Here is an 11,345-nt window from a genome sequence, read left to right as displayed (position 1 = left end):
GTGGAGATGCTCCAGTCCCCTCACCATCCTTGTAGCCCTAAGTCACGTACCAATCCATTGATGACATACAACTTTTATCGTAAAGTATTAGCCATGTAAATTATTTATTCTAGGGGTCAGGGCAGAGGAAAGGCAGCAGGAGGAGAAGATACGAGCTTAAGCCACATTGCCAAGAGATGTAAGGATCAGATGTCTTGAAAGCACTTAAAAATATCTCCCAGCTCTCCAGTGCTCATTTAAAACAGTGTTAGCTTGAAGCAGTTATGAAGGCAAAGAAAAATGAGTATGAACAAAGTATAATTGAAAGAATATCTGCCCAAACTTGCCTGAAACAAAAGTTAAAAGATGAATTGTGTTATTTTCACAGATGTTAAATCAAATGCCAAAGATGGTGTTTGAAATGTCAACACTAACAGGACATACCAAGAAAAGAAAAGTTAGTTAGCAAGCTTTACACTTGCATTTCCATTGGATGACAAGACAGAAACTTCAATCCTAGAGCCATTTAACAGCAAAATAAAACACATTTGGTGCCTCTTCCTCAAGGGGAGAAATGGGTAGAAAACATGCATTGAAGATTCTCATTTGGTGACATTATTTTAAGTGTGGGGAACATTGACTTGAAGTTTTACAGTGCATGTAATTCAAGACGAGCTAGATTAGCAAAACCATACTATTTAAATGGTCTGACTTAACCTGGCGCACAGCTCTGTAGGCATCTGGGGCACAGACAAACCCAGCCCTCAGGGATGCATTTTGCTTGGAGTCCAAAGACTGCAACCTGGATGAAAGAACTCCAAAATGTAAATAATGAGGTAAAACAATCAGGTTGCACTCGATCAAAATCTACCCATGACATTTGCAGTTTGAAGGATATGAAAACAACACCTGGGGTGACGCTTACTCTGCCATACTTGGATGTACATACCATGGGAAAGAACAGAAACAAAATTAAGGCAGAATTATGGCTGCAGTAGAAGAGCAGGAGGTTTGGCTCAAAAGATATTATTTTATATACATTAACTTTTCATGTTCCTACTTCCAACTTTTTAACAAACCTGTAAGTTACAAATCTTTTCATCTCTTCAAACAGTCATGCAAAACTGGTGGTATAATTACGGTGTAATTCTACAAGCAATCCAAGCTTTTTGTCTTCTAACTGGGGTGGAGCCAAGCCAATTCCAAAATGATGGCTGCAATACTCCTACAGCTGCACCGACTACAGAGAAACCAAACAATACCTATATGGGACAGCAGAGGCAGCAGGGAAAGTAGAAAAGTTACAGTAAGATAAAAAATTCTAGTCCTCTAAGTGCCAAGCTTCATCTCCCCACACCTAGCAATTCATCTTCAACGATAATCTTTCCAAAAATTAAATGTGTATTTTTGTCTGAGTGACAAAAAGTTGAAGATTTTATTATTCAAAAAAGCCTTTTAACTCCAAAGACAAAGAAACTTACCACAGTACAGTTCTGTCTCTTGGCTCCACAACTAAACTAAAAGGTGACAAGAGCGGCTGATCATTTGCTACTAACACTGACACGGAAAAACATGAGGTAAAAAAATTATTTTGACTGAGAATGAAACCAGCACGTGCTCTGTACATTAAGCTACTACTATAAAGCTTATTCCAGAATTTCCAGAGGACAGCCGAGTGCTACAAATTTAATCAAAACAAGATGTCTCTGAGCAGTTGAGTACTGCAAGAGATCCTCCAGTGTTCAGCAGCACGACCACCCAGAAATGTCTTTTAAGATGCAAGCCTAACAGCTGGGAAACCAAGCTTAGGCAAGTTACACCATTTCTTCTCCTGTGTAACATTATTCCCCCCCAGGACTGCTGCAGATAAATACACCCTCATTCACAAATACAGCTGTACACTTAAATTTTGTGTTTTCTCATCAGATCTAGAATCCCGCAGAAGTTTTGGCAAGCATGACGACTAGATAGAATTAAAAGCTCAACTGTGGTACTTCTTTGTTAATTGCAAACAGCACTGCGATTGTGAAGAGTACCTATATTTTTGCAGAGAGTTCAAGTATTCTCACATATTTTAAAAATACTCCATATTCGACAGCTGCTGAAAAGAAGCGATGCTGGGGAAAAAACTACAGTAAGAATGCATGAAGACCTTTTTTTTTAAATAACCAGAGAAAAATCACTTACAGTAATAGTTATATTTTATTTTCTCTTTTACTTTCAATGTGCAGTATTTTCAGCATTTTGTTTTTAAACTTAAACATACATCTAAAATTATATGTTTTCCTTTGAGCACAATTTCTTTTGGGGTTGGGGCTCCAAGCTTTCACTCGTCATTGCCCTCAACCTACACAAGACACCACTGCGGGGTGCGTGTCACACGCCGTTTACCTTGTTCTTCGTCAGGTTGATCCAGCTGGATGGTATGCACACACAGACTGATGGTGATGAGAAGCTCACACAAAATGCACGTGACAAAAAGCAGCGCATGCTTCACAAACGCTCTGCAGCACTTATACCCAGTTCACTTGAATACAGCTAAAACTTGACACAGGATAGAAGCTCTCCTGGGTATGACTGCGGGATTCTCAAGATATCCAATGGATACTTTAGAGTAGCATGCACAAATAGTTCACCTGAAATCTCAGTATTAGGTAAAATTAGCACATTGGACTTCCCCAAAATTTTGTTACATTGCTTACTCTAGTTCTTACAGCAGCTCGCTTTCATTTTAAAATAATTAAGCTATCTTAAATCTAACAAAGTACTTTGCTCCCTTACAACTTTCATCAATTGTTTCCTTATAACCAAAATTGTTTTAAAAGTAAGATCAAACCACGTACCATTGTCACTTGGTGACACCTTCTACCTTTAGTAGAAAGCTTAGTTGGGATTGTACATGGAAAAAGTCTGCTTTATGCAATGAATGTACTTGAATCAGTTTCCCTTTTTTCCCCACCCCATCCCTTTCAACCACTGGGTAAGATCCTGAATGACCAAATTTAATTAAACTGCTTATTGCTATATTTATTGCTCATTATACCCTACAATTTCTTTTATTTAGGAAGCATAAATGCTTAGCTGTGACAACTCCACAAAATCTTAAAACAAACCAGGTCTGCTGCTCTTGGAGAACTGCCTTTGCAGTGTTTTTGACACAACCTCCTTATCTGCTATATAAAGTTAACAGCCATTTAAAAAGGAGAACGGCAATACAGAATGCTCTTAAGGCAAACCTACTAAATATCAACAAATTGCTTTTAACCCAAGAGGTTCCACTTGTTCCCACTTCGTTTGATCTAAATCTGTTCGTTCACTACTCAGTGCTTTAGGAATGCTGGTGGTGGTTAAGAAACCAGCAATGTCTTGGTGCTGAGAAGGCATTCCTACCAAAGCAAAAGTAATGCACAATCATTTACTAGATGCTTTAGGCAAGAAATGACATCTGAGAACATGCTTTAGAGAAGATTTAAACAAACTTACACTCAATTTCAACTGGCAAACAGCATAAATAGTAAAGAAAAGACTCTGAATCCTGCAAAGGAGAACTGCTTTACAATGGGTTGTAGTTTCCAACTCCTCACTCATGCACTCAGCGCAAGGGAGGGGGCATGCTGAAATGAAACGCAATCAAACTTTATTTAATAGGCCAGTAGGTAGCTGGCCCAAAAACTATTTATAAAAGTTGGCTAGCATACAGTGTGCTTAAAGGAGGGCCACATTATAGATTCAGTAAAGTATGTTCTTTGACAACTGAATTATAAATGAAGTTTTAAACATTAATCTGTCTTAAGTATGCTCCAAATCATGCCATACCTCTAATCTTGTAAGGTTGTAAAGAAGCCAGTTCCACTGCAGAGCACATTAAAGAAACTGTTTGCTTGGTTAGCCAGGACACCCAAAAGTAAATCTTAAGCCAAAACATATTTCTGCCCTCTTCTCAATGAAAACTGAACAGCCTGATTTTCCAAATTTAACTTGCTGTAGACAAAGCTTTCTGTGAAATAAAACTTTGCCTTAAGTCAATCTCAAGGGACAAGTGATTAAATTTTTTTGCTTTAAACCCAACATTGGTATTACCTAGTGGCCGTTGTTTTGCTGTTACTGTCCCCATCGCATACCTCTTGGCTCTTGTCACTAGAAGCAGGCAGGAGTGATTTCAAATACGATGTCACTCCAAAAGAAGTGAGGGTGGGGAAAGCACGTCTAGGAAGTAGACAGAACTTGTGCTGCATTAGATTTGAAGCACTCCTGGTGAGTGCACCCACACTAGGAAGACCCTTCAGCCACATTCCCTTGTGGTCACTGAGAATTTCCTCAGAGGACGTGCCCTTCTTTAGACACTTGGGACACGTTTCAGGAGGTATACTAGGACAAATCTCCAAGAGAGGTTAAAACAGATGGGAGTTATTAATACCGGTGAATCTGTGTGAGGTTAGAACTGACTGTGTCAGCTCCAAAGCTCTGACTAGAAATGGGTAATGAAAATATTTGCTTGAGTCAGTAACGGGCAGTTGAGGGAAGGGGGTCTGTCACATCTGATGTTTTTCATGCTGACTGCTCAATTCAATGTATTCACTGGTTGGAAAGATTCTATGGCAAGTCCCAAATTGGTTTGGAAAGTTTCAGAAAAGGGCCATCTCCTGTTATGCCAAGGTAAAGTAACCAGCTAGTCTGTGTTAATCATGAGGAGCTTAAAATGATGAAGAATTTAACAGTCTAACACAACATATACTGTTATATGGTGAGGATATGACTAATCTGATGCTTAAAAAATATATTAAAATCTATTTTAAATTTTGGAAAATAGCTTACAAAAATATCTTCACTTAAACTATATATCATACAAAAACTGACTGGTGTGTGGGTTTACAGTACAAAACGATTATTGGTGGTTACAAAAGGGAAAAGTGATCTATACTACCCCTAATGAAAGCACAGGGCATTATATCTCACTACCTTGAATTAGTCTCTTACCAGAATTAAGATAATTTCCAATACAACTCAAAAACTTTCAAACAATACCTATTTTAATAAACCTTTTTCTGAACTCCTGTTCAGTTTCTTTTAAAAATCACCACAGTGCTGTGGCCCAAAAAAGAAGAGTAACCCAGCTAAGGGCAGAAATAATTGCTCTAGATAGTAAGATCTGTAGAGAGCTAAACACAGCAACATCTACAGTTGTTTCTACTGCCCATACTATCGGTTTCATCTACCACAGGAGGAAGTGACACCGGTAGACAATTCCTTTGTAATCAATTTATGGGCAGAAGCAACAATTTTTGGTCTAGATTGGAATTAGCTTAAATACATGGGTTTAATAAATACAAATATACACATCTGTATAAATTGAATATTGTCACATGTGTATAATTTCAACATATACATTATATACAGAAATACATACAGTACATGCTCCTCCTGACAACACTACCTCATTTTTCCAAGTGTCACCAAAAGGTGTGATAAGAAAATGAAGAGAAGTTAAATATAGGATGTGACCAAGAACCAAAGTATCATTTCTCTATAATTAAAGAATTATAACAGATATAACTAAAGACAAATGCTGTGCTAGATTTCCCCATGTAATGCTTAGTAATCAATGGGGATCCCTGGGTGGTGAGTAAAAGCTAAATTTGGCCCTGTGTAGTGTCCTAATATTCATAGATATCTGTACTGTGGTTGTGTCTAAAGCATTACGTATACAACAGGTAATAAAAGAGGTTGTGTAATCTAACACCTTAGCCAGCCCCAAAGTAGACCACAGCAGCCTTCCAATTCTTAACTGCTAGCATAATTTTATTTTAAATGAGAGTGGTTTGAATCCAGATGACTCCATGGTCTCAGTTAGAAAAGGTCAAATGGTTATTGACTACTGGGGAGCCTGCACCATTTTGTCTCTTAAAATGCTGTGCAGCTAGTAAGTGCAGTTTCTTAAGTATACAAAAGGCTGATCCAGAGTAACTAGTCCTCTCTTTTACTGTTGTCTCAAAATAAAGGAATTCAAAAGAAGCTACAGTAAAGTGGATCACAAGAATGCCTCCTTAGTACAGCCTCTTAAGACAAATTAATCAACATATTCCAGTTTTAAAGCACTTTAAGAAAAAGCGAGATGCAAAACGATGTAATCTGTACATTAAGATGGATTTCCAAAAGGAACATGAATTTGAGAACAAGGAAAACAAAAAAAAATGAGGACAATGCAGATGTCAAGATATTCAGTAGCGTGGCTTCTGTTCATCTCAAATTACAGCACAGTTCATGCACCACACATATTACAATTTTACATACTGTACATGATATAGAAATATTTAAGTTAAAATTTCTTTTACTGATATACTGTACTCAAATTTTTAAATCCTGAGAAGAAAAAAGAATAATATGTGGTTACGTATGTGCACTATATCTCTGATACCACCAACACATACACCACAGGGTATCAGAATGTCCAGAGAGAGGAATCACATGCTGGAAGTGTAACTCAGGAAAGCCATTTCCTCTTTTCCTTGTTTGGGAGAGACATCAGGAAACAATTTCTATTCTGTACTACACAACAGCATATACCGGTACATAAAACTAGGATGTCTTCTAACAACTGTAGCTTGCAGTAACAGTCTTTCTGTCAGTTTCTCATCGGCTGCACTGCAGCAGCTTCGGCTGAACATTAGGAAGAAGAGTAATACCAGTTACCTTGCGTTGTAGTACTTGCTCCTATTTTACAGATAGTAAATGTGTCTCAGGTTAGTCCCAAACTCCACGTCAAAAATGTTGACATTTTTCTTTTCTCTCACAGATGCCTGGTGTCAACAAGAACTACACTAGACTTTTCAGGTGATTTCCAGTGCTGCAGAGCACTTGTCCATGCATTCTGGAAGTAAAACTGGCAGAACATTTATCACAAATGCAAATCCAGATACTTTCTTGATCTTGAACTCCCCATAATCCATATCAGATTCCAACACTAGTCATGCACCTCCATTACACATCAGGATGTTCAACATGCTGTAACCTTGTGGACGTTTTGCAAACAAGTTAGCAGTCGATGATACGGGGTTCCTGGAGATGCTACCACCTCAAACACCGACTGGAAGGCCCTCCGATCTAATTCTTCATCTATTTGATGCCGGTAAAAGTCTATGGCCACCAAACAGAAGATGTTAACATCCACTTGCTCAGATTTTCCCATTCTGCTGATAACATGTGGAAGACTGAAATATTAGTTAAGGTCATAATATGACAGAAGTTCCTCATCTTTTGGTATAACACTTTAAACGCTGCTCTTCATAAAACTGTGTATTTTTGAGTTCACCAACAATGTTAAAGTGCAACATACTGTCATGTATCAAACTGCTACTACAGAAATCTTCTTTCTTCATTAACTTCATGTAATTTCTTGTGCCCAGAAACTCACTTTAACCTAGCAGCTTTTTTGTTTATCCACTGGAGTAAACAGTGCAATCAGCATCTGTGACAGGTGCAACTGCTGACAGCCACAGAGCATTTCTGAGATTAAGTCATTAGGAAGGTTCAAACATGACATACGGCCACTTTGTTGCCCCGTCACGAAATGAAAGTTATTTTTCTGTTTGAGTTTTTAAATAAACCCAGTACTGATACGACCTATGTCTTTTGGCTGTTCCAACTTATTTGGCTGATGTCATTCCACTTCCAAAGCTCACTATTACTGCCGTGCACCTCCAGGGGCACCCCTGCAAAACACAGCTTGTATGTAGAGGATAATTCACTTTGAGTTTGTGTTTTCTCTTTTTTTAATATATTTCATCTTGCAAAAGGAATATAGAGGAAAGCTTTTAAAGGTCGCTGCAAAGCTATCGGGTGAAATTTTTCAGAAGTCCTTCAAAGTAAGGACTTTCCCAATTATCTTGCATAGTCACAAGGAACAGATCTTAAAACAGCAGTTCTAGGCAACTTCGTTCTCATAATCTGTTTAGAAGTTCTCTTTTTCCCCTCAAACCTGAGGCACCAATAGCACAAAATGATATACACTACTAACTGCAGTAAACCTACCTTTTTTGTGTGTGAAACCTGTACTCTTATCCTTCAAGGCTATCAATGTGCTTTACAGAATCACTATGTTTACCCAGAAATGGCAGATATTGAGGTTTTTTAGGATACATTGCTGAAATCCATTGACTGGTGGAAGCACTGACAAAAAAACAGGAAAGACTCCACATTGCCATTGCCACAGGTGTTCTTTGTGTGAAATTAGAGAGAGACAGCATCACCCAGTCACGGACCATTGAGGATTGTCCAGTGCTATGTAGTGTCTGGAATACCTGCAAAAAAAATATTTTAAACGGAAATAGAGACATGGTAGATGGACACGGGGAAGAGTTTAGTTTCTCTTTGTAAAGGTTTTCCCCAGCTAACAAAGCTCTGAAGTTCACAAACTGGATGCCCGGAGACAACTCGGAGTCTGAGGAATCAATGAACACAACGCCTAGACAAAGAGATTACGCAAAAGAGTCAGCCAGGATCCAGATGGACTCATGACATCTGTGCCAAACTGACGTAAGCATAGAGAAACTCAAAAATTGTCTGGTGTCTTTATTTTTATACACCAAATGTGGTGCACACGTGCACTCTCCAGTGATGCATGAGTCCAGTAAGCAGGTGCTGAAGATCAAAATACCCAGAAGCCCAACTGAATCCACAGGAGCTTGACTGTAGAGTTCACAAGGCCAGATGACCTGGGCTGGTTCCTCCAGATCTAAAGAGTCTGAGCACCAGGATCACAATTGTTAATTTTATCTTTGTTTTCCCATTATCAGTGATTGAACCATACTGCTGTGAGCTTTGTGTTCTGGACAACATGGTGATTCTAGCCCTCCATGTTGCTCCAAAGACAAAGCTCACAGCAGTACAGTTCAATCACTGCAACTGGTTTGTTAGATCTAGCAAAATTGATAATTGCCCCTCTGATTGAGCTGTCAGATTTTATAGAAATCTTCTAAAACTGTTAAGAAAAATAAATTATAAACGCTACCTTATAAACTACTGTTGCCATGAACTGCGGGTAAGGCTGCTGATTGGATAAAAATTCTCCAATAACTTTATTCATTACATCTTGTGGGGGGAAAAAATCATCAAGGAACTGTGGAAGGATCCGAGCCACTACTCTAGCTTCAAAAGGAAATCCCTTCCTGATCCTGAAAATAATAAAGAACATATTTTATGATTGAATTCCAGTAAGTATCTTGTTCTTTTCCAATTTAATTGACAACGCAAAGAACATTTTACTTTCATCCCCAGATAGGCAAAAAAAGTCTTCAACACCAAGGAATTCAACTCTTCATGTAATCTTACTGTAACAGTCTACCCAAAGAGGCCTATCAAAGCTATCAGAAGTTGTTACAGCTGCCATGTTGTGTGTGCTGCTGCCCCCCCCCCCCTTTTTTTTTTCTTAAGTAGGACAAGAGTCATGAAAAACAAGATTTAACAACAGGAATGCTGAAAAAACTAAACAAGGCTGCATCTGTTGATGTGCCATGATCAAGTTACCATCATGTGATTATTCCCTGCAAAAGTTGTTTTCTGCTTGTAGTATTCACGTTTGTTTTGCTAACTCTTAGGAGTGGTATTTCCAAAAGCACTCAAGCACTGCTCTAATTCAGTTCTCACTGAGTGCAGAAGTGAGGCCCTCATCCAGTTTTACTGAAAAACCAACGAACACTTTAAAAAAAATGTAAAGCATTACCCCACAAACTACTACGCAAAATCCAATATGCTCTGCTCACTTCAGACAGCTTGAGGTTGTCAGATCAAAACAGGGGTTTTGAAAAATTCTTGTTAAATGAGTTCTGTGTCAATACAGTTACTTTACTGCACCCTTCCACTGCAATTACTTAACAGCCTTGGGAAGAGCAACATTTGGGTGAGGGAAAGGGAAAAAGGTTTTAAACTCTTAGGGTAGTTTGAAAGATTATTTCCTGTGAACTGGATTTATATCCTTGATTATGCAGAAGACATCCTGAAAAGCACTCAAGAGTTTGACCTGAAGGGAGCTGGAAATACATTTATAAAGTATTATGGTTTGTGCAACACACAGTATCAGTTAGGACACGTCTGTTTTCCATTTACATTCCTGTACCTTTGTGCTGCCTTCAGCAATTCCATCAGTGTTACTGTGTATACCAGAAGTATCAATTTTAAGCAGTGGTAAGCAGAGAAACACCTTTAATTAAATATTAGAACTGTCAAATAGATAAATGACCACACAACACCAAACTGAACCATTTCCCTCCCAATACCCTCTTACACATGTTTTATCCTCTTACCTATCAAAAAGGACAGATACTCGTTCCATAGCTACGATCACAGATTCACTGTCAGGAGCAGCAGGGTTTACATCTGTGGTACGACTGGGGCTGATTTTTTCCTTTCCTAAACCAAAGCAATTTGTTACAAGTTCACTGTGAATGCTAAAATAACATCTTTTTATTCTTGGGTAACAAAAATAAATGGAGTAAATGAGAACTGTTAGTAAGCTAGTCTCTCAGCACAAAGGTATAAAAAAGTAAATACCTGTGTACATGCAAGTCAGCATTAATCCAAGTGCTGCCATTGCTCTGTGGGGGCTCTGCACATTCACTCTGTCAACACTCAGTTTAACTAGCGATTCACTATCCAGCCTAGAAAGTTGCTCTGAAAGCAGGAGTCGTTCTAATCCTCTCAGGACACAATGATAAATAATGGATGGCGTTGATTCATCACTTCCAGACACCATGACTCCACACATCTGAAATAAAAAAAAAAAAAAAAAAAAAAAAGTCAACTACCTGGTTTTGAGCTGTATTTAGGCCATCTTCTAGCACCATACCACTGCAGCTAGTGTGGAACTGCATCGGGTATTAAGAAAACCTCATGAAGCTAAACCCAAAAGTATACCTACACCACAATAATCAAGCGTTAAAGATAGCTATGTGGTGATCCCAGGTTACATGACCACCTGTGATTGAAGGCATCACAACATACCTGTATAATTCCTGCAGAGAATTCAGGCCCTACATCAAGTGGGTAATTTTCAATCAAATAGAAAGCAGCTGCACACATCACCAAGATGTGCTGTTGGTTATGGATATTCACACAACTGTAAATAAGCAAAAACACTAGTGGCCATTTACATCGAAGTTGTCCAGGTCACAAATAAAGACAATATAAACGATACTCAGAAACACTACACATTTTTTTTTCACATGAAATTTAGGCAATTTTTTAAATCTCAGAGTATCCCCAAGATGCTATAAGAGAGCACTGGTTATCGCGGAAACCCAGTGCAACACAAGAAATTTTTCAGCACGGTAATCACAGGCTATCATTGCCTGACTTGTTTAGGAGAAAAACTT

At 38.5% G+C, this 11,345-nt stretch overlaps 1 protein-coding gene across 3 annotated transcripts in view; it reads right to left on the bottom strand.

The window, feature by feature from the left end:
- Positions 1 to 2,189: 2,189 nt before the first annotated feature.
- The window catches only part of HTT (huntingtin), an 88,985-nt gene continuing 79,829 nt past the window's right edge, over positions 2,190 to 11,345 (bottom strand). For all 3 annotated transcript variants that reach the window (XM_075420413.1, XM_075420414.1, XM_075420415.1), the window contains 6 exons: positions 10,975 to 11,089; positions 10,525 to 10,738; positions 10,278 to 10,383; positions 8,987 to 9,149; positions 8,116 to 8,276; positions 2,190 to 7,187 (listed from right to left, as the gene is read on the bottom strand). In XM_075420413.1, the coding sequence (XP_075276528.1) occupies positions 6,974 to 7,187; positions 8,116 to 8,276; positions 8,987 to 9,149; positions 10,278 to 10,383; positions 10,525 to 10,738; positions 10,975 to 11,089 (973 nt within the window). In that variant the 3' untranslated portion in view covers positions 2,190 to 6,973. The remainder of the gene's footprint in view (positions 7,188 to 8,115; positions 8,277 to 8,986; positions 9,150 to 10,277; positions 10,384 to 10,524; positions 10,739 to 10,974; positions 11,090 to 11,345) is intronic.

Source organism: Opisthocomus hoazin, chromosome 5, assembly GCF_030867145.1.
Source record: "Opisthocomus hoazin isolate bOpiHoa1 chromosome 5, bOpiHoa1.hap1, whole genome shotgun sequence".
Lineage (NCBI taxonomy): Eukaryota > Metazoa > Chordata > Aves > Opisthocomiformes > Opisthocomidae > Opisthocomus > Opisthocomus hoazin.
This window is presented reverse-complemented; position numbering and strand designations above follow the sequence as displayed.